Here is a 27,465-nt window from a genome sequence, read left to right on the forward strand (position 1 = left end):
CAAAAAGTTGTTCTTTTTGCGCCTACCAAAACGTTTCTTCTGAAAGTACAGCATACATCTCCCACTTCATCTTTTCCTCCTCCATTTGTGTGTCTGCAGGAATTTCTACTACATCACGATGCTCCGCGACCCCGTGTCGCGCTACCTCAGCGAGTGGAAGCACGTGCAGCGTGGGGCTACGTGGAAAACCGCCCTCCACATGTGCGACGGCCGCCCCCCCACTCAGGACGAGCTCCCGTCCTGCTACAGCGGGGAGGACTGGACGGGCGTGCCGCTGGCGGACTTCATGAACTGCCCGTCCAACCTGGCCAACAACCGGCAGGTGCGCATGCTGGCGGACCTCAGCCTGGTGGGCTGCTACAACATGTCCTCCATGAGCGAGCTGGAGCGCGGCCGCGTGCTGCTCGCCAGCGCCAAGTCCAACCTGCGCAACATGGCCTTCTACGGCCTGACGGAGTTCCAGCGCAAGACGCAGTACCTGTTCGAGAGGACATTCGGCCTGCGCTTCATCCGGGCCTTCACCCAGATCAACAGCACGCGCGCCGCCAGCGTGGGCATCAGCGAGAAGGTGCGCTGGCGCATCGAGGGGCTCAACGCCCTCGACATGGAGCTGTACGACTACGCCAAGGAGCTGTTCCTGCGGCGCTACCAGGACAACCGGCAGAGGCAGCACCAGGAGGAGCGGCTGAGGCGGCGGCAGGAGAGGCAGGAGAGGCAGCGGATGCACAGGACGTACCTGGCGGAGCTGTGGGGGCTGGGGGGAGGATGGGGGCCGGAGGACGAGGAGGACGAGGAGGAGGTGGAGGTGAAGGTGCTGGAGGAGGTAGCCACCACAGAGGACTACAGTAGCCAGGTGGTGCGGTGGTGAGGAGCTGCAGCCAGAACGCCCCCCCATGCCCCCCCAGAGCTCCCGCCCTCGTAGCGCTTCGCTGGACTGCTGAACGGTGTCTTAATATTTATGATGGATATATTTGTCATGGCAACATGAACATTTGTATGTTTTTCTTATGGCTTCTTTTTGGCACTGCAGTTGTGAAATGTATTTATTTATGTATTTATTCATTAGTAAGTGCTCTGAATGTTTCAAAGCAGTCAAATGTCCCTTAAACTCTGCTGAATATCAAAAAAACTGCTTGGTGAGTGAAGAAGACCTGACCTTAAAACGATGACTGACTCCTGGTGAAGACTCCTTAGGCTCCTCACTGTCATGTTTGTGATCCAGCACTGTGTTGATCAGTGAAATCTTGTTGTGACTCTGTGGTGTTTGGCTTCCTACGAGTGTCAAAAGCACAAACTTGGCAAAATGCAGTGTGTTTTCCTTCTTTTCTGACTGATTAAGCTGCAACATACCGCATACAGAAACAGGAAAGGCAATTTCTCAAAGGAAATGTGCTCAATAAAAATATGCAGCAGTCAATTTGTTCCCGAAGGACTCTCTGGTTTCACGTGTGTATACGTGCACGTGCTTCTTTTTCAAAGCATGCCTGCACCATAAAAACCTGCCAAACAGACACACTGATGCTCCACGATGAAGAAGAAGAGAGCACTGGTCTGAAAAAAACGATTGTCAGAACCAGTTTGAGGACTCTTACATCACAGTGACAGAACATTGGCATGTGTACCATCAGGCCATTGATCACTGCGCGTTTGCTTCAGAATTGATCATTTAAACTTCAATCGACCACGATTCTGCTACAGCAGAAAAAGCTGAAGAAGCTGAGAGCTTTTTCTCCCCAATAGGAGAAACGTCCAGCTCCATTTGGTCTGCGCTAGGAAAAACAATCCGGTTTAACAAATTTCCACAGACAACAGACCTTTGAGGAGTTAGTGTCTTCGACGATCGCCTCATGCCAAAATCCTTGTTGCACAAACCGTTCACTTTCTGACAAGTTCCTTAAAGGAGATGAGTTAAATGTAACATCCCATTTATGTGCAAGAAAAGGGTGAGTTGGAGTTGACGGACACCTAAAAACAATGCACTAAGTAAGGGATAATGCCTGACAAAGTGTCCATTAACATAAATATATGGACCACGCGGGGGCGTGAACAGTCCCACACAAAGCGGAGGACAGGTTGCCTCCACTTAGTTTTATAACAAGCCACAGCTGAGCGGACTATTTAATCTCTCTACTGTAGTTGTAACCTGGTAAGTTACAAAGTTTTTTAACAAGCCATAACTTGTTGTCCTTGGTAACACCTGAGGGTTGGACTAATACCAAAGATCCTCTATACCAGGGGTCGGCAACCCAAAATGTTGAAAGAGCCATATTGGACCAAAAATGCAAAAAACAAATATGTCTGGAGCCGCAAAAAATGAAAAGTCTTTTATAAGCCTTAGAATGAAGGCAACACATCCTGCATGTAGCTATATTAGTTATAACTAGGGGAAGATTTTTTTTTTCATTATGCACTTCGAGAAAAAAGTCGAAATGTTGAGAAAAAAGTCAAAATTTCGAGGAAAAGTCAAAATTTCGAGGAAAAGTCAAAATTTCGAGAAAAAAGTTGAAATGTCGAGATTAATGTTGAAGTACAATCTCGAGAAAAAAGTCGAAATGTTGAGGAAAAAGTCAAAATTTCGAGAAAAAAGTCAAAATTTCGAGGAAAAGTCAAAATTTCGAGGAAAAGTCAAAATTTCGAGAAAAAAGTTGAAATGTTGAGATTACAAAGGAAAGGAAACAGGAAGAAAAAAAAAGAAAAAGAAGAAGAAAAAAAGGAAAAAAAAAGGTCAAACATTTTTGAAAAAGCTCCAGGAGCCACTAGGGCGGCGCTAAAGAGCCGCATGCGGCTCTAGAGCCGCGGGTTGCCGATCCCTGCTCTATACAGAAGATAGCTCATTACCGTTACTGCCAATGGTATGAAATGGTATACACTTCCTGTCTCCTAAGTGGGCGTGGCCGCCCCTCTCCCCACATCGTTTTGGAACATACAACACTAGATACAGTACAACTTTCTTCCAAAAAGACTTAAATAATAAAAATAACAGTATTATTAAGCAAAGAAGCAAGTTTTATTTTAGTTTTAAACTTCATTTTATCCGATGGGAAAACGATGAGAGCCAAATCTCGCGAGAGTGTGTTGCTCAGACAGAGACAGGTCTCAAACAAAGTACATTTTCTCCTAATCTGTCGGTCTGAAAATTGCCATTTTGGTGTCAGAATGTTCAGAAGGTTTGTGGCTTTTGAAAAATGGGTCCCATATTTACTTAGGTTACTATGGGGCGAAGGAATTGGTAATAATCTGTGCTCACGTTCACTTTTCCCATAGGACTCAATAGACTCAGGACCTAGGACCTACTTCCTGTCTCCTAAAGGGGCGTGGCAGTCACGTGACACAGATACAGGAAACCGAACCGTAGTGGGCTGTCTCGTTTATTGAACGTCTCTGCTAATACCTGGAACAATCACTACCGTCCCATAAGGTCCTTATGCAATGGACACAGTGTTGACTTCTCCAGTAACTAGGACGGACCTGGGATACGACTTAGCAACGGGAGATATTCTAGCTCGCTCAGCTCCGCTCGGCTATGCTACAGTAACAAACAGTAAATATATTTGTTTCAAAGAATCAAAGTCCACAGATAGTTTCCTAAATCGTTTTATTAAGCTGCATATACTGTATGATCAACCATTCAAAAAAATAAACGTCTCATTAAGCTACAAATATTATCAATCATTAAAATAAATAAACATTTCATTAAGCTACAAATATTTCATTTTCTTTTCTCTCCTCTTTTGCATCCCAGTCATCAAAATTGTTAAATTCACCAAATAAATTAAAAGAAATTACAAAATCACTCATGTCGCCATCCTGCGGTAGCCGGCTCTTCTTCTCTGAATCTCCGTTGCCGTGGTTACCACCTGGCAGTTGATCCAGCGCAATGATATTAAAGTTATCAGGCAATTTGACCGAACTTTTTTTCTAGTTGTCCATTAACACTTTTAATGGACACCTGCCAGCCAATCAGAATCGAGTATTCACACAGACCTTGGTATAAATGCCCATTATATCAGTGGTTATGGTTAGTATTTGTTTTAAATTAAGTTATACTCAAGGGGAGGGCACTGTTGAAGATCTATACCTGGACCCCAGAAGGACATTTTTTCTAGAAAGTGACTGAGTATTGAATATACATCCATTCAAAAATACAAACACTGAACCATTAGGCTGTTGCTGGAAGAATTAACTGGAAAACTGTATACTGAAATATTAAAGTTTAAATCATCAGCTTAAGAGTTCAACAATTTTCTGTGTAAACTAAAAAATGTCATAATACTGTGCAACAAAGAGAAAAAAACTGTGGGCAAAGGTTTAAGTTAACATGCAAATACTTCATTTCTTTTTTTGGATTTGATTTAATATTATTTTGTACATGTAAAAGACAACAATTAAAAGAGAAGACAAGAAAAGAACAAAATAAATGCAAAAAATACAGAACAAAGAATTTCATCCTTTAACACTTAATATCTTAATTTACATGTGCAAAAAGGAGTAGGAAGAAGTGTAAACTTATTTAATCCTACCCCCATTCACTAATCATTTATTAACAGGTATTTATAATTACTAACTATACTATAATTATACTCACACACTTACCTACACATACATACACATAGTTGAGTATTTCTATATATTTGTACACACATGCCCATATAAATATTTATATAAATATACTTATTTACACCATACTACCTCTATATTAACTCCATCTGCTCTATATCTATATATATCTACATACACACATATACATATACACACACATATACATATACATACATACGTGCATACGTGCATATATACATACACATATACATAGCTGCAACATTTAACTTCAGCTATTTTTATTCACACTGCCATAAGGTTTTTTTTGTTTGAAAAGAAGAATAGAATAGAATATAAGACTTTATTGATCTCCCAGAGGAGAAATTCCATCGTGCAGCAGCCAAACACACACACACTCAACGGTTTATACAGAAAAATTTTAAAAGAAATAACCAATAAATAGCTAAATAATAAAAAAAGAGCAATATAAAATGTAGAAAAATTAGCAATGTACAAAAGAAAAAATAGTAAACACAAAAAAACGTATAATATAGATAAAGAGCCAGTTGTCTTTGAAGAAATCCCATTGGCCAGACATCTTCCCAAACAAGGCTGGGTAAGCTTATAACATGTCTGCAAAAAGTGTTGAAGGCTGAAAACAAAGAAACAGGTGCTGTCTGTCATGCAGCAGGCATGTCACTGCCTGCCTTCGCGATGACGGCCAGTTGGAGCACTGACCTCGTTTTCTTCAGACGGCGGCCCCAATTAAAGGTGTCCAGCAACGCCCTCCTGAATTTATTACCCGACAGAGTGTATAAAGCCAGGTTAAAGAACGTGTTGATTCCAGCCAAAGGCCTAGATATGATATATGCGGCCTGCACAATGTTCTGCTGCTTACCTGTAGCGCTCTGAGTTTCTATCCACAACACCCGCAAAATGTGATACGGCAAGAAACACATGACAAAAACCACCAGGATGAGCACGGTCACCCGTCGCGCTCGCATCCGGCAGCGACTGGATGAGTTTAGTCCTTTTGCCAGCTGTTTCACTATACCAACGTAGCAAATGAACACCACCACTAAGGGTAATGCAAACCCAAAGGCAGTCAGCAACCAGCCGTACGTCCGCACATCATTGACTGCTATGGTGTTGGCAAAGTCCAAGCAGTACATCTTGTTGGTTGTATTGTGTATAGATATAATGGAAAGCATTGGTGCAACTTCAACGGCAGCGATGATCCAAACAGTTGAACATGCAATGATGCCCCAAAGCCTTTTCTGTATCTGTGCTGCCCTCAGTGGCTGGATCACTACCACGAAACGAAAAACTGCAGCGCAGGTCAGAAAGAGAATACTCCCATAAAGGTGAAAATGAAAGCCAAAGCGCACAAAGCGGCACATGACGTCACCAAGCCTCCACGAATCCTTGTTGCTGTAGTAGTAGACCAGGAAGGGCAAGGTGAGGACGTAGAGGAGATCGGTCACTGCCAAGTTGATCATGATGATGCTGCTACTCTTCCAGGGACGTAGCTTTGTCAGGTAGATGCTGATGGAGGTTACGTTTCCTACCAGGCCAACTATAAAGATGAGACTGTACGAAACAGGGAGGTAGTAAAGTTTCATCAGGCAGTCCACCTTGCACTCTTCACTGCTGTTATCCATACTGGAGGCCTGAAAATGAGAACAATAAACAACAAAGACGATGGGTTTCCTTGGCCATAGATACATGTATTAATAAGAGGTGATCATCAATGCCAGGAGTGTCCAAATTCCGTCCTCGAGGGCCGGTGTCCTGCATGTTTTAGATTTATCCTTGCTTCAACACACCTGATTCAAATTAACGGTCATCACCAGCTTGCCACCAAGGTCTGGACAACTCTGTTGGTGACACAGCTACTTTTATCACGGTGTGCTGAAGCAAGGAAACATCTAAAACCTGCAGGACACCGGCCCTCGAGGACCGACTTTGGACACCCCTGATCAATGCCTAAGCCCCCCCAAAAATATTTTCTACTTGCATTTGAGGACCGACTATGGAAAGCGCCTAAAGACAACTTGTCTTTTGTAATAGATGCTATATAAATACAATTGAGTTGAAATGAATTGAATCAACATCCATCCATCCATCCATCCATTATCTATACCCATTTTATCCTTTGCAGGGTCACAGGGGTCTGCTGGAGCCTATCCCAGCTCATTTTCATGCGCAAGGCAGGGGTTACACCCTGGACAGATCATCAGTCCATTGCAGGGCCACATATAGACAAACAACCAGACAAACTCACACCTACGGGCAATTTAGAATCATCAATTAACCTACTACATATGTTTTTGGACTGTGGGAGGAAGCCGGAGTAACCGGAGAGAACCCACACAAGCTTGGGGAGAACATGCAAACTCCACACAGAAAGACCCCCGCCGGGCCAGGGAGTCGAAACCGGGAACCTTCTTGCTGCGAGGCATCGGTGCTAACCACCAAGCCACCGTGCTGCCGTTGAATCAACATGTTATCCACAAAACCAAACATTCAAGTGGGTTCATAATGTCCAATCGTCCAACTGGGCCAACCACATAAATGAACTCAAGAGGACAATTCCCCCCTTGTGGGGCCCTATTTTTCAGTCTATTTACATCCATGCTTTTTACATGTAAGCTGTTCAAACTTCAAATCTGCATTCTTAAAAATGGCTTAACAGGTAAAAACAAGTCAAATAATATAGAAATCTATGAGAAAACCATCACTTTTTATTCCTCAGTAAATATTTCCTTCATGGGTTTGTGGTTCTAGTCTGTTTCTATACAGCAGGATGTACATTTAAGTGAAATTTATAATAAAGTAGAGCACGCTTTTGGCAGGGTTGTTTTGTGAATTAGCAAGCGAGCACATCCCTTGGTTTTGTCAGTCACATCTATGTCTCATTCACAAGAACCTCCGTCCAAAAATCAAACGCCAATATTCTGAACCTGGGGGCATATCCCTACCATGCACACAGCCACGTACCAGGGAACACATCAGGGGCAGCGTATGGTTCACCAACCTTCCAACTAATGGTCGACCGCGTCTCCCTGAGCCACAGCTGCCCAAAAAATAACATAAAATCTTACATGAGGGAAAAAAAAATCCACAAACAACTCATCTCCACCCTTTCCACGGGAGTCATTTCACTGTCAGGAACAATTACCGCGAGGTGAAGGAAGGACAAAGCTGGAGAGAAACCCAGAGGTGCGCACACGAGGGAGGAAAAAGTAATCAAGCAAAGTCAGCGGGACAGAAGGACACAATATCCTCAACCAAAGTTTTCTCCATGCTGTCATAGCGACTGTGAACCAGCTCTTAACAGAGGCAGACGTGCAAATTGTTATTTGCACATCACATTCACTCAAATGTCAAAAAGCAGGAACTTGTGTTTGTCATGTTGATTATCTGGAGGTATAAAAAACATTCTGATGATTTAAGCTTCGCAGAAAAGATGACTCAGAAAAGTAAAAATAGAAGTGTGTTATTTTACCCACTTGTGGTACCAGTGTCCTCATCAGTTCACACTTGGAGCCTTCGGTGTCTCATATCTGTTTTCAGCTGCATCCCTCTGTCTCTCCTCCTCCCACTGTCTTCACTTTACTTCCAGTCTTCTAGCATCTTATCGTCTGAATCTGTGCTGTTGTGTGCACTGAACCTGCAACTAAGATAGGTAACTTCCTGGTGGGAAATGAAGCTGTAAAAACCGTAGCGTCATCCCATTTACACAGCTCAGATTCCAGACTAATCAGTGACCGTGGGGGGGGGGGGGGGGGGTCCAGACACATAGTTATTTCATATGAACAAATAGCCCGTTTTAAGTGCTTTTCCTTTTTTTCCCCCTTGTCTGCAAACATGTATATATTAATGGTTAATACCAGAGGTGGAAAAAGTACAAAAATATTGTACTTAAGTAAAAGTACAAATTTTCTGCTTGAAAATTACTTAAGTAAAAGTAAAAAGTACCCATTAAGAACATTACTTAAGTAAAAGTATAAAAGTACCTCAACTTAAATATAATAAAGTACCAAAAGTACATGGTGTAAAATGTACTTAAGTAAAAAGTAAAAAGTACAAAGTACAAAGTACAAAATTCAAAGTACAAAATTATTTTCAAAAGGATTGCAAAGAAATGAAGAATCCAAGAATTAGCTTACAACTCTAAATAATGGTGATATTATTCTGACCCCTTTAGTGTTTGTTTCCATTACCCCATTTTAATTTCTCCCTTTGCTCATCACTGCTGCTGTACAACATTGGCCCCGCTGACAGGTCCACCCCCAGCCTGTAGTATACAGTGACAATATGAACTTGCAGTGAACTTTGAAATGCCAAAACCACCTTAGAAGGGGTGGAATCAAAGAATGGTGCCCATGGACACGCGTCGGCTGCCGCTCAAGGCTGATTTATGGTTCCGCGTTACACCAACGCAGAGCCCGTACCCTACGGCGAGGCTCTGCGTCGATTTAACGCGGAACCATAATTCAGGCTTCAGTCCTCATCGGTACTCGACGCGACGGCGGTTCCTCCAGCCTTCCGGCCCGCCTCTGCGGCGCAACTCTCCCGGGAGCTGCGGCTCCTTCTCTGTATATTCACCCCCCTTCCTTCCCGTCCGCCTTATGGTTCCGCGTTAAATCGACGCACACCTTACGCCGTAGGCTACGACGTAGGGTGTGCGTCGCCGCGTAACCTACGCCGTAGCTCTGCGCCGGTGTAACGCGGAACCATAAATCAGCCCCCGCTGTGCTGTTCTTTAATTTGTAGCGAGTAACGACGTGTCCAATTTTAAATATAGCGGATTAAAAGTACGATTTTTTCCTTGAAAATGTAACGAAGTAAAAGTACAGAAAAATGAAAGTATCAATAAAAGTACAAATTCTCAAAAATCTTACTTAAGTACAATAACGAAGTACTTGTTACTTTACACCACTGGTTAATACCATTACCGTTAATACCATACTAACATCCGCTGCTAGTCTGAAATGAGAGAAACACAGGAAAACACACAACGGGCACACAAGCCTTTGGAATCTGCGAGAGAGAAAACAAACAAACAGACACCAGAACAGGCAGAGACACAAACAGCAACCAGTCCAGGGGCCTCATGTACAAAGAGTGCGTGGATTTCAACGTGAAACCGTGCATGGAAGTTACACTTACGCAAAAAAGCGTACATGCGGGAGCACAACACTCCGCCCTGTCTCCTCCCTCAAATACATATGTTTGAATATGATAATGAAGATAATTATCCATTAAAAACCGCTCATTTTAACAAGAAATTTGCAAAAACAGGTACAACAAATTAAAAAAAACATCGGCTGTGAGCTGGAGACAGTCCTGTCAAAAGTTGAGGCATGGAAAAAAATAATTTTATTTGGGGGCATTTCTTCTGATTTCAGCTGCACTGCATTACAGGTATTGCTGTTCTTTGCTTTGTGTTGCGTTCCGTGAAGAGTTGTGGTTTTATTATGATCGTAAGGATTTGTGAATGTTTATGGGCAGCGTTAGTGCATCATTACACTCTCCTTTTATTGTTTGTATTTTAAGAACCGACACCAGAACTTAAGTTGGTGGATGAAAAACGGCTCCTCGTTCCGCTTTATTGTCACGCGTATTATATGCTCACGGATTAAGCCAACGTACACGTTTATTGAGTCTTACACATTGTGGATGTCTGCGATCACCTCTCTCATAACAATGTGAACAATATAAACGTATTATATTTAAAACATGAAGCATCACGATCTGATTCCTCTGCTGCAGCAATAAAGACAACGTGTGCCGGCGGGATTATCGAGGTGCAAACGTGAGAAATAAAGAGAAAAGTTGCTGTAACTCGGAGTGTTGCATCCGCAGGAGAGAGACCGGTCTAGATCCCGGTCCATCACCGGAGAAACACTTCCTGGATCCTGCAGCACCTGCAGCCGACTCCATATCAGACTCTGAAAGTTGCCTAAACATTCAATAAAAACCAACCAACCTTTCCGTGACATCTTAGTTTTATTTTAAAAGACAACTTTACAGAACCGGTTTATTGCTGCAAAATGTATGTTAATGTTTTTCTGTCCAGACACAGTTATGGGATGTTTTAGGATCTGGCTTTTATCTCAGGTACTCGTCCCATACGGTCGTCATGGTGACAGAGATGTCCGACCTGTAGCAGCTCCAGCTGAAGCATCATGTTGGTCTGAACCGGAGCAGCTGGTCCAGTTCAGGGCGGAGATCCAGAAGGATCCTCTTGGTACCTAAACCAGCTGATGGTCCAGTCTTAGTCCTGGACCAGCAGATCGGTGTGATCTGATCATCAGCAGGTTCCTCTAACGGAGCCAAAGCTCCATCGGGATTTGCAGGTTCCATCGTTGAGCTCCTGCCTTTAGTTGTTTGTTCAGATCATGTGGGATTGTGAGATTGTTGCAGCTCCACTCTTGTGTAACTTATCTGGTAATGTGGGGACTGTCGTGTCCTTCACGTGTGGTCGTAAACTTATTGCTGACGTCTCGTTTCCTCATATTCTGGACTTCACTGCATCACCAGTGAGTGTCGCCAACGGACAAAACCTTAGAAAAGTGCGTACGCCAGACATGATTTGTGGAATGCAACTTTCTACGTTCAAATCATTCTTTGTATATCTGACTGAGCGTAGAAAGTGACGTAGGCACGTTTTTTGTACGCCGCACGTCTTGTACATGAGGCCCCAGGTCTCTAAAACTAAATCCAGATTAGACTATGTGGGGTGAGTATGTAGGTGAGGGAGCAGGGGTGTATGGCCCTGTCCCAATACTCCCCCTACCCCTCGTTTTCATCCCTTCCCCTAAATTTTGCGCGTTCCCGTGAGGGTAGTGGTGTCCCAATTCCTCTTTTCACCTAGGGGGAGTGGAGAAAACGAGGGCGAGTGGCTAGGAATTGTCCCTACGGAGCGAGGGTTTTCAGATGCTGACTCGCTGATCTAGGGCCCAAAAAATTTCCCAGAATGCTTTTCGTCGTCATTTGCGGACTGAATCCAAAAAAAAAAACATGGCGGACATTTCTTATTTTTTAGTGAAAAAATCGATATTTTGAGTTTTTGCATAAATTTTGAGTTTCTGCATAAAAATGAGTTTTGATTACATTTCTAGCGAGAAATATATATTTTACTTTCATAATATTCACTCAGTGAATGTACATAATCACTTTTTTTCCCGTTGTTCACGAAGATCGCGCCGGAATAAAGGCTGTTAGGTTACGCCGTAGGCTACGTAACCTACGGCGTAGGTTACGTAACCTACGCCGTAGGCTCTGTGTCGGTTTGACTCGCCGACCGAAGGCAAACATCATTTGCAGACTCGTCTCAGATTGTGACCAAGGGAGCAAGCATTTTTTTGTGAGAAATAGAGAGAAATAATCCTGTGACTCGTCAGATTTGTTTTGGATGTTTCTGATATAATAGTTTTCAGAAACCACAAAGCTGTTATCTGGGTAATTTACACACTTTCAGATAAAGCTGAAGTGAAGATAGCGGAGCCGTACCCTACGCCGTAGCTCTGCCTCGATTTAACGCAGAACCATAAATCAGCTCCGGAGCCGGCAGACAGGCAGAAATCCCGAAATTTTCGGAGCAAATTTCTTAACAGCCGTTATTTGGATAAACTGAGCCCAGGTTGGGGATCTTAACGGTTACTTTTACGCCTGAAAAAATATTAAAACTTAATAAAGTGCCATATTAACAGCGCTACAGCTGAAATTAAATTAAATTAAAACAGCTTTTGGCTCTCAGCTTCCTGATTAGGTGTAGGGATGAAAAGTAGGAGTAGGGGGAGTATTGGGACAGGCCCCTGGGAAGATTTCAAGTGCCCTAAAATCTGTCCCTTCTTTTTTAGGGGTAGTGAAGAAAAGAAGGGCGAGTGAAGAAAAGTAGGGGGAGTATTGGGATTGGGCCTAAGTCTGTGTAACTGTGTGTGTGTAAAGTGAAAGCGAGGTTTTACCTGAACTGTAACTATAGTGGAGGAGGGAGGGCACAACCCCGCCACCCGAGAGACCAGAAACCCGAACCCAGACCACCAGCCGCCCACGGAGGACCAGAAAAAGTGCTTTTCATGTTGAGAAAAGTTTCAATCAAGGTGTTTGCTCCGTCTTTGTCTCTTAACGTGTGTTAGATCGATATCACAGTATCACTGAAATAACAAGGAAGTTGGGAATAACGTGGGAAACGAGGGCTGAGGGTGAAAGCAGCAGTGTGTCAGGGTTTAATTATCTCTCATCTCTCATCAATGATCAAACAAGTCAGCTAGCTGCCTCGGATACCTGCGGTAGTGCTGCGTCAAAATCTGTCATTCATCAACAAAAAACCGTGGAATAAACTCGTATACACAAAAGATATTTAAGATCTTATTTTAATATTAAAAAAAGGGCTCTTTTTGAGCTTTGAAGATATATAAGAAAATATGCAACATAGTCAGACGAATCAGTGTTTCAAATCTTTTTGGGAAGAAATTGATGCCATGAGCGCTAGACTACTTTTTTTTTTAAAAAGGGCCGATAAGTTCAAAAGTCTCTGTGATGCTGCTTTTATTTCTTTATTTAGACAAATAACTCTGGACTGTTCCCAGGAGAGTGCGTCGCAGAAGTGTCAACGCTGCACTGGAAGTCAGAGTTTCCGAGTTCGTAGTTGGACGTTTTAACTAGAACGGCCCCTGAGTACGGTGGCCGAGACCCGCCATTGCTGAAAATAAAAGTAACGCTGTAAACAGAAACAAACGCCGCTGCAAATAAAATAAACGCTACAAACAAATAGAAACACTGCTGCAAATAAAAGAAATGCTGAAAATATAAAGAAACCCCGCTGCAAATAAAATTAAAAACGACGCAAATAAAAAAGCCACAACGGAAGTGAATTACCGGGGACTGTTTTTGCCGATGCACCGGTGTTTTTATGTGAGAGGACACCGGTGTTGTTGTTTTTGTTGTTTTTATCATTAATAATAATGCCAAGAATAATATAAAGCGTGGGTAACAATAGTTATTTGTATGAATGTGAAGTTGAAACTGTGTGTGGTGGTCAGGGACTTCTCCTCTCACGTACTGTAAAAAATCACCGGTGCATCAGCAAAACTGGTCCCCGGTAATTCACTTCCGTTGTGGCTTTTTTATTTGCGTGTTTTTTTTTAATTTGCAGCAGTGTTTCTTTATATTTGCAGCGTTTCTTTTATTTGCAGCGCCATTTTTTTTATTTGCAGCGTTTATTTTATTTGCAGCAGCGTTTCTTTTTATTTGCAGCGTTTCTTTAATTTGCAGCAGCGTTTGTTTCTGTTTGCAGCGTTACTTTTATTTTCAGCAAGTTCAAAAATTCCCAGTTCCCACTTCCGACTTTCACCGTGGGTATGTTGCACCTGCGAGAGTATATTTCAGGTGATGGACAAGTATCAACTATCACTATTATTACTGCATACTTTAATGGTAAATGGTAAATAAATATGGTTTGACACTCCTTTGGAATTAATTGAGGAACACTTTGGGTTATGACTAAGGTATTTTGGGGTATGAAAAGCTGTCTGCATGATTATATGCTGCTTCCCATCTGTTTCATTGATATTGAAGAGAAACATTAGCTTCCAGTTGGTTGTTATTTTTGTCTAACTGCCTTTCAGGGTGATGAAACATGTTGAAAGTCATTTTTTAATCACTAGATACCATCTTTATGCCACTAATTTACCCACTGCCCAACGAAAACAAATCATCTTCCAGGTTTTTTCTCTAGTCTTTTACTCAGAAGACAAATTATTTTCCTCAGAAATTTAGTCATCCTGTACACATCTTCGTGCCTCATGTAGAGTGACAGCGCTGGTGTGAATTTATGTAAATTTGGTGTCATTTCCTTCATCTCAGGTGCCATTAGCTCAACCATGATGCAAATGTGAAAGCATCTAATAACATTCTTTTGATTGAGTGTGAATAATTTCATTCACTGTCTAGTGGAAAATGTATTAATATACCTAAACTTTAATGTAGTTTTGGAACTTGCAGCGTTGTGTTCATGCATTTGTTGCCCCCCCCTGTTTAAAGATCATCAACCTGTGCTGTCAGGGAGACACTCGTTAACCTCGTTTTACTTCCTTGTTTCCTCAAACGCTGAAAGAATTTGACTCCTTTTGTTTTTACTCCCTCAGGCGCCCTTTCACACACTGGTTGTATCTGTATTGAACAGATGGAAAAAGTAAAAGCAGAGGCAAGAGGAAGAGGTTTTTAAACATTTATTTTTTACAAAACATGAGCTAGAAATGATGAAAACAGCTTGGGGGATCAGTCTAAGTGGTGCATCGTGTCTCGTGTTTGTGTGGATGGTGCAGGCTTTCACTTGGCAGCAGGAGGGAATTTTTGAGTTCAGAGAAAAATTAATGTCAAAGATCATCTCGGTGGCGGGGGACGGGGTCATCAGGAGGCGCTGATGGATGGATGGGGGCAGGACAGAAAATGGCTCGGTCTACAGTTTAGGCATCCTGGCCGCGTTCAAGCGCATGGACACGCAGGAGGAACCTGCAGCGTAACGCATCTCCCTCAGCATGCCGCTCCACTGCTTCTTGTCGTCCTCGTACCTAACGAGAGCAACAGGAGTCACATCTCCACACAAAGCCGGCAGCCACCTACAGTAGAGCTGCCTCTGAGACTCGTTTTTCCAGAACTTGGGAAGACTTACTGCCAGACGTCGGTGACCTCCGTGGGAGCCACCTCCTTGTTCTCCATCTGGATCATGGTGAAGCCGCCCACTGCGTACAAGGAGCTGCCGCTGCTCACCAGGTTGACCGAGCTCCTCTCCTGAGGAAACTCTGTGAAGGGCTCCCACCTGAGGAGAAAACGGCGCTGGGTTCAACACGGAGCTGGTATTTTAGATGGACCTTCTATTGGTGCTTTTCCACTAGTACCTACTACTTTTTCTGTAACTATTCTGCCGAGGTTCTAATGGCGCTTTTATACTAGTACAGGGGTCGGCAACCCAAAATGTTGAAAGAGCCATATTGGACCAAAAACACAAAAAACAAATATGCCTGGAGCCGCAAAAAATGAAAAGTCTTGTATAAGCCTTAGAATGAAGGCAAATGGCGAAAGTCGAAATGTTGAGAAAAAAGTCGAAATGTCGAGGAAATAGTCAAAATATCGAGAAAAAAGTCAATATAACGAGAAAAAAGTCGAAATGTCGAGATTAATGTTGAAGTACATTTGAGGAAAAAGTCGAAATGTTGAGAAAAATGTCGAGGAAATAGTCAAAATATCGAGAAAAAAGTCAATATAACGAGAAAAAAGTCGAAATGTTGAGAAAAAAGTCGAAATGTCGAGGAAATAGTCAAAATATCGAGAAAAAAGTCAATATAACAAGAAAAAAGTCGAAATGTCGAGATTAATGTTGAAGTACATTTGAGGAAAAAGTCGAAATGTTGAGAAAAAAGTCGAAATGTCGAGATTAAAAAGGAAAGGAAAAAGGAAGAAAAAAAGAAGGAAAAAAACAAAGAAAAAAGGAAAAAAAAGAAAAGGAAAAAAGAAAAAAGAGGAAAAAGAGGAAAAAAAGGAAAAAAAGAAAAAAAGGAAAAAAAAGAGAAAAAAAAAGAAAAAAAGGTCAAACATTTTTTAAAAAGCTCCAGGAGCCACTAGGGCTGCACTAAAGAGCCGCATGCGGCTCTAGAGCCGCGGGTTGCCGACCCCTGTACTAGTACCTACTCAGCGTGACTCGACTCGCCACGCCCCGGTTTTGCGCTTCTCCACTACACTGATACAAATATTGTGCTTGATAAAAAAATTAAGGCAACTTTTTGCATGAGATTATTATGTAGATCAAGAAAGACTAGACTACTTAAGACTACTTAACTTTTTGTATATAAATAATACATTTTGCAAGTACAGTCAACTTAAGTTTACTTTATTCATCAAAATAAAGTTCACTTTAAAAAGAAAAAAAAGAAAAAAGAAGAAGAAAAAAAGGGGAAAAAAAGAGAAAAAAAGGAAAAAAAATAAGAAAAAAAGAGAAAAAAATAAAAAAAGGAAAAAAAGAGAAACAAAATCAAGTTGACTTGACTTGCAAAAAATAAGTTGATTTTACTTGAAAATGAATTTTGTACATACTAAAAATGAAGTAGTTTATACAAAGACTAGTCTCTCTGGATCTACATAAAAATCTCATGCGAAAAAGTTGCCTTAATTTGTGGTGTTCTATTTAAACAAATAAAGCATTTTTCATCTAAACGTTGGTCAATCTGCCCAATAGATTACAATTGTTAAAGGAAAAGTAAATTTTACATACTGCTTGTTAAGGAAAAAATGCACAATGTCTTGTTTTTAAAACAAATGCAGATTAAGTTCAAAACTAGATGTATTCATGTAAAGCAACTAACTTCATTTTTAATTGTTAATATCACAGATTTAAATATGTTATATTTACATGCGCTTAGATTTATTTTTTTCAGTGTAGGGGTGGAGGCGGGTCGAGGTGTGCAGAGTAGACACCTTTTCTGAAACTACTCTGCCGAGGTTCTAAGCGGCTGAGTCGGCTGTATCTGACATCATCACACTACAGGCCACCGATTGGTCGGGGGGTTGGAGTCAGACGTCTGAGTCAGGTGCTGAATTGTTATGGAAAAGAAACCAGGCCGAGTTTAGTCGAGCCGAGCTGAGATGAGTAGAGCCGAGTAGGTACTAGTGTAAAAGCGCCATATGATGCAGCTTGTGGAAGTCCAGATAACCCATGTGAGCTGTGAAATGTGAAATTTGATAGTTTACGCTCATGTTTCAGACAGACTTATTCCCCTCCTGTAAACCCAAGCTAAACCAAATACCAGAGTAACTGTGGATCAATCGACCAGACGCTGCTGCTGGAGGAAAGAAAAGAAAAACAACATACAGTTCCCAGTTTGAACTCATACTCACTCACATACCATCCATCTCACTGGCTAACTAACTGGTAAATTATTGAAAGACACAACATTCAACGTTTTCCTCAGGCCGGCAGGATCCAGCGGCCGCCTGGGGAAAATAAATAGAGGTGACACCGGTGTCACGATGTGGTGTTGATTAAAAAAGAATCTCCAAAAAGCATGACAGGACACACAGAGGGAGGAAACAGCACGGACCAGCAGGGAGCAGGGGAAAGACAAGACCAGATATACACAAGGGTTAACGAGCAGTACTCGAGTTGTAAAAAAAAATCAGGGGGGATGGTGGATTTTATCATATGGGGACAGATAATTTGTGCTGATTACAAATAATATAATATATTACAAATAATAGCAGTGACCAAAACACCTGCAGAAATACTGCAGGAATGACATAGCAGCAGTTAAATGCAGCCTTCTGTAAGCTTTAAATATCCACTGGGCTTACATCAAATACATCAAAACACAACAATAAAAAACACTTTTCTGAACTTATCAATATGTAAATATAAGTAAAATGGATCACTGCAAAAACTCAAAATATTTACAAGAATATTTGTCTTATTTCTAATTAAAATGTCTCATTTTAGTAAAAAAATCCCATTACATTTAAAACAAGACTCATCACTGGAAAAAACAACAATTTTCACCTGTTTCAAGTAGATTTTCACTTGAAATAAGTAGAAAAATCTGCCAGTGGAACAAGATTTTTTGCTAGTAATGAGAAGATAAATCTTCAAGTGAAATCAAGTGAAAATGTACTTGAAACAGGTGAAAATTGTCAAATAGTTATTTTTCTGGTGTTATTTTTCTGGTGATGATTTTGACCGTTTTTATTTCAGGGGGGGATGCCATCCCCCTCAACTCCAGTACTGTTAACGAGACACAGGTGCAGACAATCAGGGCAGATGGGAAACAGGGAAGTAAAGGGAGAACTGAAACACTATGGAAGACTATTAGGGCCAGGCAGGAGAGAAATAAAAATAATATTTTAGAGGAGGAAGATTTTTTTTTCATTATGCACTTCAAGAAAAGACGAAATGTTGAGAAAAAAGTCAAAATGTCGAGATTAATGTTGAAGTACAATTTTGAGGAAAAAAGTTGAAATGTTGAGAAAAAAGTAAATATTTTGTGAATAAAGTTGAAATGTTGAGAAAAAAGGCGAAATTTCAACTTTATTCTTGAAATTGTATTTCAACATTAATCTCGACATTTCAACTTCAAGCCGTGACAACCGGAGTAAAAAAATCAAAACAAGAAAAAAAAAGAGGCAAGCAAACCTTACACTGAACTCAGGTTAAAGCCTTTTTTAAAAGTAAAACCAACAAATACAAATGCTATGTATAAGAGCATATATTTGGGCACCTGAAGCCAGTACTAAATCAAAACCTAAAATAAAACCAGGTAACTTGCCGATGAGTCTAGAAACGTGTGGTTGAGCGAGCTGTTTGGATTTGCAGCATACTGTGACATCACAGATCCAAGTCTGTATTATTCATCCCCCATATATGTCATTCTGCATCAACTCCTCCTCTAAAAGTGTGTAGGTCATAGCAGTAACAGGAGGAAACAATCGAGCATCACCCCCCTCTCCTCTGGAAGGAGGTATAGGAACTGTATAGGAACTGTATAGTTCCTTTTAGCTGTGTAGTTCCATTTAGAAAAAGTGCTTTTAGTCGAGCCACTTTTTCGGTTCGTGCCTCTCACACCTGGAATGTAACACCAAGCATGATACGTGAACTTTCACCAAACATTTTAAATCATGGCTATTGGAGGAACAACACTGTTATCACAACCAGGCTTAAACTTGTGTAGTTTGTCTTAATGTTAATTATCTGTTTTAATTCGTACATACAGGGCAATGTGCAATGAAACATGCACTTTGTCTGTCACACAACCTTGGATACTCTCAGCACCATAATATTACCATCGCTGGTATTTCATTATTGTAACATGCATTTTTGCTCAAGTCACTTTAAACTCAAGTCACTTTAGATACATACTGCTTTTAACTGCTAAATCTATTTTTGCTACTATGTATGTTTTATGTTTGTTCCCTTGTTTGATTGTATTGTTTGACTGAATTGTTTTTATGTATTCTGTGGGGACTGCGGGTGGAAACTAGCATTTCTGCAAAAATCCGGTGTATTTACACTGCTTAATGTAGTGTTCATTAATAGAGGGTATGCATTGACGTCACTTTCCCCCTGGACCAGTCCCCTTACTCACACTGAGTGGCAAAACATCAGCAAAAATGGCTGCAACTAGTGGAGAAGACGGGATAACAGCCGATTATGGGCTTAAATTAAAGGCAGTTGGACTTGACAGTGACCCGTACAGTTACCCCAAGAACCAGTGGTCCATGGACATTAATATTTGGCCACGAATCCAGTTTCCTGATATTTATATGTACTTAATTTCTACGCCGGGGAAATACACGAAGCAAAGCTTGAAGGCATACAAAAGTCTTGACGCTTGGTCCTACTGCGAAATTAAAGTGATGAGGACACCGAACTTTATGATTTGACCGTTTAACGTTAGCTATCCAAAAATCCAACATTACCTGATACAAAATGGGAACCGCAAATCCACGTTTTGGTGCCTGGAATCCAGTTGTTTCTGTGAATTGCAGCGATCCATTTGTCTCTCTTAAGCTTATTTTTCGGCAGTCTGTAAAACGATAACTCAGATTTCTTGCTAAATCTATGAGTACAGTCGATCGCACAACAGCTCTTTCCCATTTTAGATGTTTTCCAGTTGCTCAAACTGAAAGTTTATGCTGCCACTCAGTGGGCGTAACCCGCTGTGAACTTGCATCTGTGACGTCATGCACATTCCCTCTATATGCATTGTCCCGTCTAAATAAACTTGATTTGGTTTGATTTGAAGGCCCGACCCCCTTTTCTGTGAGACTTCCGGAGGTCCATACTTGTTTGTTGTGAAGTCGTAGGCCTCGCAGGCAGCAGTGAGACCCTCCTCGTTGACCCCACCAGCCACCACCACCTTGCCCTGGTGGAGCACGGCTCCAAACATGGCTCGGGGCGTCTTCATGGCCGCCAGCTCCCTCCACTCGGACTGCTTGTGGTTGTACGCAAACATTTTGTTGAGAGCCTTGCTGTGGAGATGAAGGGAGAACACAGATGTGGGATGATTCCATCAAAATAACAACATGTGCAATATCTGTCTACCTCATAAACATCCTACCTGCTTTTTTTGCACTGTTTTTCTTTCTTTCCCGTACTGCACTACTTTTTATTTTTCATTCCAATGTGTGTATATATATATATATATATATATATATATATATATATATATACATACTGTTATATTTTGTAATTATATATTTTTTTACTTTTTTTTACTCTTTCTCTGCATGTGTGTGTTAAGATTACTGCTGCTGCACAAAGTGAATTTCCCCATTGAGGGAGAAATAAAGGACAATTTTATCTTATCTTAAAATTTTTTGTGTCGACACTAATGACGAGGTGATGCATTTTGTTTTTCTGCTTTTATTAATTCCTCTTCTGTTTTGCATCATTTAAATCAGCTTAAATGAGTTTTTCTCCTTTTTTGTTTAACCAGAGCTGCCACATTAGCTTCAACATCAGTGAAGGAAATAAGGAAGAAAGGGAAGGAAAAGTAAAAAATTAAGAGAAAGAAAAATGAAATGGAACAAAAAAAAGAGAGCAGTTAATTTCAAGCTCACTGAGGATGTGAAGTTTGATAGATAAATGTTTACAAGCAGGGAGTGTCTATACGGAAATCGTTTTAATTAGCTGCTTTGTAATGAATGACGAAGATTTACCATCACTTTGTGCTTGGCACAAACTCTGCTCTGGCGTTGGAAAATAACTGTAGGTTCCCGCTCTGAAAGTTTCGCCTTTGTGGGGGATTAAAAGGGATTATTTAAATGAATCACTGCAGACCGACAGACTGTGCTTTGCTCTTGCAGTTCCCCCTCGATCGTGCCGTTATTTACCACGGGCAGGAAGGAAAAAGCGTGCTTCAGACTTTTTTGTTGGCGCGGCTTTGAGGAGGCACAGGTGCCGCACATCGCCAGAGAGGAACGGGAGTGAAGGGAGAGTTTATGGGTTTATGTGTGACGCCAGAAGAAGATATTACTACACAATGATTTTTAGACCTTAACGGACAAAACTGAGCTAACTAGAGGCATTCATGCACTACCTGCTACACCAAACAGTTTAGAACATGATGAGTTGATCTTGAAACACTTGAAAAACGGATGTTTGGACAGATTTGATGCGAACGTATGCAAAGTAATATAATTAACATCACCGGTTAGCATAAGATAGGCCAGCAGAACTAAAGCTCCTAGCTTCCAGGGGACAGCATGCTAGCCTGCACAGAACTGGAGCAATGAGGCTTTTCCCCTTCTTCCGACACAGTTTAGGTTTTAAAAGAATATTTATCGCCCTGCTAATCTTTACTGGTCTCCGTAGACTGCTGTCTAGACCACAAAACCCGAGACTCCATTATGATTTATCACCGCATGCTAATTCACCAAGAACGGCTCAACTGTCCATGAGTCCAGGATATCTGTTAACTTTTCTGCCTTTTACAAAGCTTAGTTTTTTTAATCCTGAAGTGTTCTACTTTATTGAAGCGCTACAACACATATGAGAAATATTGTAGCACTGAAACATTTAATAGTCTGAGCCGCTACTTTTGCCGCAGGTGTAAATCTTCTCCTGTTGGTCATTGATCAGTCTGGTTACAGCATTCCTAAATCACTCTTTCTGCCTCTTAGTATCAGCAGAGGAGGCTCAGCTGTTTCCTCTGGACGAGTGTTGAATTGTCATTTGAAATCACCCAGATGTTTGACCGTTCACTTTCAACATGAAATCCTGAAGTCCTGTAAAACACAGCGGCTATGACGACGACGTGTTCAGTAATGAGCTCTGAGGCAGAGGAAATAACCACACGCTCTATGCTGACTGTTCCATACGGAAGAGTATTAGGGCCATGCAGGAAAAAAATATTTGAGAGGGGAAGATTTTCTTTTATTGTGCACTTCGAGAAAAATGTCAAAATGTCGAGATTAATGTTGAAATACAATTTTGAGACAAAAGTCTAAATGTCGAGAATAATGTTGAAATAAAATTTCGAGAAAGAAGTCGAAATGTCGAGATTAATGTTGAAATAGAATTTCAAGAATAAAGTCAAAATTTTGTGAATAAAGTCGAAATTTCGCCTTTTTTTTCAACATTTCACCTTTTTCACGATATTTTGACTTTTTTCTTGAAATTGTATTTCAACATTATTCTCGACATTTCGACTTTTTTCTCAACATTTCGACTTTTTTCTTCGAATTGTACTTCAACATTATTCTCGACATTTAGACTTTTTTCTCGACATTTTGACTTTTTTCTCGAAGTGCATAATGAAAAAAAAATCTTCCCCTCTCAAATATTTTTTCTCCCGCCTGGCCCTAATACTCTTCCGTAGTTTCACGACATGCGGGTGATCAGTGCTGGAAGTGCTGTGTGTGATGTGTGGTGCAGCCCCCTGGCCGCATGATGGACCAGCAACAGCTGCAGCTCGGAGCGTGCACACACACGCACACATGCACGCTCACACGCTTGTTTGTACTCACTTGTCATCAGTCTTTCCTCCAATGCAATATACCAGGCCTTTGTGGGAGACAACAGCATGGCCGTGGATCTTCAGAGGAAGTTTCTTGGTCTCAGTCCACCTCATCTTCCTGAAGGATGGGATCATTGCAGCACATTAAGATCCCATGCAACACGTGGGTGTGCTTGTGTTTTAAGGGCGCAAATGGCACAAGTTTTTGTTCTTCACGCATGTAACTGTGTATAACTGTCTTTGCAATGAATGCAAGAAAAGAAACAGCTTTTTGTAATAAACTTTAACACGCTGAAAGGGTGAGATCACATCTTAACATGATGAATTATACTGAAACACTTTATCGTACCGCATTTACTTTTAAAGAAATCAATTATCGCCTGGAAATTGTAGGGAAAGTTAAGAGACAGCGTGAGAAAGACAATCATTTCACCCACTCGGTATCGTAGCACATGACGGTATCCAGCGACTCGTTGGTCTGGAGGTCTTTTCCAGCCACGGCGAACAGCAGGTTCTCGCTCTCCCCGATGTTGAAGAGGCACCTCGGAGAAGGCATGGGCGGCATGGCGGCCCAGTCAGATGTGAACGGATCAAGCTATGGAGACGAGAATTGTGAGGTTTTTGTGTGAAATCCACGTATTGATTATACTGTCAAACATACATCATGCTTCGTAGGCAATGACTAACATCTGGTGGAATATACAGGATTTAAGAGTTGAAGTCATTAAAAGTTCCAGTCGTACACGATAATCTTTCTCCATTTGGGGTTTGATATGAGTTAAGACAATTAAATGAAGCCGATTTAACAGCTTAAGCATTCATTGAGATGGCAGTCTGGCAAGCCACGTCATTGTCATGAATAATAAGACATTTTGCAGATACAACAATCTCTGAATCATTAAGAATCATTGGGAGTGAGATATGCCTGTTGGGAGTTTTGTCTTACAGATTTAAATCTATAAAGACAGGAAATGAGAGGCGTACATTTGCATAAATGAAAAAAAGGTGAGAGGAAAACACTGAAATTAAAACAAAAATATCTGCACCTCAAAAGCTGATATCAAAGCTGATTTCTACCATTAAGAGTCTTTAAAATCTTCTTTTTTATGCTTCAGGGTTTATTTTTTCTAAAAATGTGATGCTAATGTCTGCTTTGTGCTGAGCAGTGATGCTAAGCTAACCTACTGTAGCCTCATCCAGGATGTCTTTTATAGGCTGTGTACACTTTATAGGTCACTACATAGTGTCTGAGTGTGTAGTAAGAAATAACCCAGTCAATGTAATCTATCCGACGGTGCAACAGGAAGATGGAGGCTTGCCTCATTAGCCCCAATGGATTCTTTAACTCTTCCCACTGATTAACTAGTGGGTAATAAGTGTGCACTTCATAGTGAGTAGGGGGTGATGTTGGACTCAACATTGGGTCATTGGTGCCGAATTCCCTTCGGCAACAATTGTGGCGACATCGCCGAAGGAAGTGAGTTTCTGTGGAATACCCGTACCTACATGTAGCATCCCCCTAATCGGAGTAGATGCCTTGGCTTTCGACTTCGACGAGCTAGTCAGCACAACGGCGGCGCTAACGGGGGAATATCAGCCTAAAAACTGGGTTCCTAACGATGTTAGGTGCATCAATCCTGCTGTTAAAAAACAAATGTCTTTTAAAACTTTTCAAACCGTTAATCATGCAAAGGTCGTTTGGGATCCAAAGCAGAAAACAAGAGGACTTTTTTGTGGCCATCTAAACATCAGAAGTTTCAAAAACTGAACAGTTGGCTCATCTTCATTATATCTGTGCTGTTATTTATTTGTACCAAGGGACTGCAGATGCAAATTAGCCTAAGGCTAACTCTGGTGCAATGCATCAAATGTTTACATTTATGTCTTTAATTGCACATGGCCCCTCTCAAATAAAATAAACTAGAGAGAAAACCATTGTTAGTATACAGGCCCAAGAGCGGCGGTTAAGTTCCTCGGGTCAACCGACAAACTACTCACCAAGTAGAAGTAACACTGCAACGGGGCATCCTTGTTTTCCTCGTCCACAAACAGTCCTCCGCTGATGTAGAGCTGGTTCTTCTGGGACACCATGCTGACGTGGTTACGTGGCACCTGCTCTGACATGGCGGCCAGGAAGCACTCGTTCTCGTTGACGTCGTACGCGACCGCCGCCGTGTCATTGATCATCACGATAAAGTCACGCGTGTGCATGCCAAGTCTGGCGGTGTCATTCAGGAAGCCCGGGAACGGGCTTTCCTCCTCCTCGGCATTGCTGGCCCCCTCGGCCCCCTCCTTTTTCACAGGTTTCTCCGGGACTTTCCCCTTGTAGGCGTCTCTGATGACTTGGATTGTCTTCTGAAGCTCCGCGTCGGCCTTGACGATGTCATCGGCCTCCACCTTCTCTTTGAAGTACTTCTCTGGCAGCAGGCGGAAGCGGACGCAGTCGAAAGCATCCTTCAGGATCTTGATGCGCGAATCCTTGTCGTGGCGGACCCAGGCCATGACTGCCTCGAACACCGTCTCCTCTTTCTCCACATTCAGCGAGTCTCCACCGATAATAGCGAAAAGTTCGTGAGGCGCCAGCTTTAGGAACTCCTCGTTCTTGTGAAGCAGCTCGAAGCGATCGGCGATGAAGTTGCGTCCGGCCACCGCAAGCCTGGGACAGCTGAGCACCAGGCCCATCCGGAAAATGGCCAAACAGTTGCTCATAGACAGCTTCTTCTGCAGGTAGTTGACGCACACTGTGAAAACGGAGGGGATCTGGAATCTGTTGGCCACAGCGACGATATCCTGAACGTTGTCATCCGTCAGGTCTATCTCGGCTGAGTAAAGGTACTGGATGATCATGTCCAGGATGGAGGGGTTGACGTCGTCTAAAACCACCTCTTTGGTGTTCTCCACCTCCTTCCCATCTTCGGTGAAGAAGATATCCCTGAAGTAAGGGCTGCAGGCGGCCATGATCAGCCGGTGGCAGGGGAAGCTGCGGTCGCCTACCTTCAGGGTGCAGTCCACAAACTTGTTCTCGTTCAGAAGCTCCTTGAGGCCGTCCTGGAGCAGGGTGCTCTGAAACAGGCGCAGCTCCTCCTTAATAGCGTTGGGGTCCATAGTGTGTTAGGAGGCGTTACGGCAGGCAGGCAAGGTGGTCTGTGGACAGGGGAAGGAGACGGTCGCCAAAGGTCCTTTTGGCAGGCGGTCCTGGCGAGAAAGGCAGAGCAGAGAAAAAGCTCCCTGTGTGAAGACCCTGCAACTTAATCCTGCCCCTCTCTAAATATATCCCCCCCTGCCTGCTTCAGTCTCGCTGGAATCTGACGAGCCGATTCACAGGACGGCAGAGGCCTGGACCCTCGCAGCTGCTGTCATGGACTAAAAGGAGCAACTGGGCGCTTCATCTGGAGCTCTGCCACGATGATTCAGCCTCTATAGTGGTCATGTGGCCGTTTAACAGTGGACACCATGCTGTCAAAGCCCTCAAATAGCCCCTTTCCAGCTGAAGTCCCCTTCATTATATCACTTTACATGTCACATCCTTTCATTTTTGTTTAATTTCCCCTAATTCTCTCACGATTTATGTCCACTTCAAGTTTCAGGTCAGAGATAATGATTTACTTTTACACCAGTAGTCCGCAGTCCATGCAGGTGTTACATAACAAAACATAATTGACTACTGACATACTGACATACAATGAATGTAATAAATAATAATGTACAAACTTTATTTAACTCCAATTAAAATGCACAAAATTTCAAAGGATATCTCTTCAAAATGTCCAAGATGTAAAAGAATCGATGGAACATTTGTACATATGTTTTGGGAATGTGATCTTTTAATAAGTTTCTGGAAATCAATTCATTCCTTCACACAATCAGTATTAGAAATTAATTTTGAGTTAAGCTCCAATTTGTATTTATTAAATGACACACTGGATCTTCAGTTAGACCGGAAAAAAAGCAGGATATTAATTATGATCACATACTTCGCTAAGAAATGCATACTTTTACTTTGGAAAGATGATTCCCCTCCAACTTTCAAGTTTTTTTTGGATCAAATTTCAGTTTTTTTACCATTGGAAAAATTAACTTTGGAAAAATACAACCGTGGTCATATTTTCGAACTTGTGCCTTATATGTATGCATGTTTGTATGTATGTATGGATATATATATAGTTTGATATCGCTGTTGCTGCCATTATATATTTTCTTTATTTATTTATTTATTTATTTATTTATTTATTTTTACTATTTATTTAATTTTGTTCTCCCTTAATGTATTTTTTTTTTTTTTTTCCCCTAGGGTAATTATGGGGAGGGTAGGAATGTGGGTAGAATAGAAGTCATGAATGTGAAAATGTGAATTGTGAAAATTATGTGAAATAAAAAGATATTAAAAAAAATAATAATAATGTAATAACTGTGT

The 27,465-nt window shown here is 41.7% G+C and overlaps 3 protein-coding genes across 3 annotated transcripts in view; 1 reads left to right on the forward strand and 2 right to left on the reverse strand.

The window, feature by feature from the left end:
* Window positions 1-2,081, forward strand: part of LOC133424905 (heparan-sulfate 6-O-sulfotransferase 3-B-like) — a 38,067-nt gene extending 35,986 nt beyond the window's left edge. The window contains exon 2 of the mRNA XM_061715486.1: window positions 100-2,081. Coding sequence (XP_061571470.1) covers window positions 100-868 — 769 coding nt within the window. The 3' untranslated portion in view covers window positions 869-2,081. The remainder of the gene's footprint in view (window positions 1-99) is intronic.
* Window positions 2,082-5,219: 3,138 nt separating this feature from the next.
* LOC133424835 (2-oxoglutarate receptor 1-like) lies at window positions 5,220-6,200 on the reverse strand. The gene has a single exon (XM_061715369.1). It carries the CDS (start codon window positions 6,198-6,200, stop codon window positions 5,220-5,222), a length of 981 nt encoding a protein of 326 aa, XP_061571353.1.
* Window positions 6,201-14,765: 8,565 nt separating this feature from the next.
* On the reverse strand, window positions 14,766-26,301 carry LOC133425072 (kelch-like protein 41b). The gene is made up of 6 exons (XM_061715738.1): window positions 25,050-26,301; window positions 23,489-23,646; window positions 23,062-23,169; window positions 20,377-20,562; window positions 15,224-15,370; window positions 14,766-15,122 (listed from the first exon to the last, which is right to left on the reverse strand). The coding sequence occupies exons 1-6, from the start codon at window positions 26,154-26,156 to the stop codon at window positions 15,011-15,013; spliced, it is 1,818 nt and encodes a 605-aa protein (XP_061571722.1). The 5' UTR covers window positions 26,157-26,301; the 3' UTR covers window positions 14,766-15,010.
* Window positions 26,302-27,465: the final 1,164 nt, after the last annotated feature.

The sequence above is a fragment of the Cololabis saira genome, chromosome 24 (genome assembly GCF_033807715.1).
Source record: "Cololabis saira isolate AMF1-May2022 chromosome 24, fColSai1.1, whole genome shotgun sequence".
In the NCBI taxonomy this organism is placed as follows: Eukaryota; Metazoa; Chordata; class Actinopteri; order Beloniformes; family Belonidae; genus Cololabis; species Cololabis saira.

Coding starts and splice junctions, on each gene's coding strand:
- LOC133424835 (XM_061715369.1), bottom strand. CDS start 6,200: ATGGATAACAGCAGTGAAGAGTGCAAGGTGGACTGCCTGATGAAACTT.
- LOC133425072 (XM_061715738.1), bottom strand. CDS start 26,156: ATGGACCCCAACGCTATTAAGGAGGAGCTGCGCCTGTTTCAGAGCACC. Junction 23,170..23,488: donor GTCATGTGCTACGATACCGA/GTGGGTGAAATG, acceptor CCCATCCTTCAG/GAAGATGAGGTGGACTGAGA. Junction 20,563..23,061: donor GGAGGAAAGACTGATGACAA/GTGAGTACAAAC, acceptor TCATCTCCACAG/CAAGGCTCTCAACAAAATGT.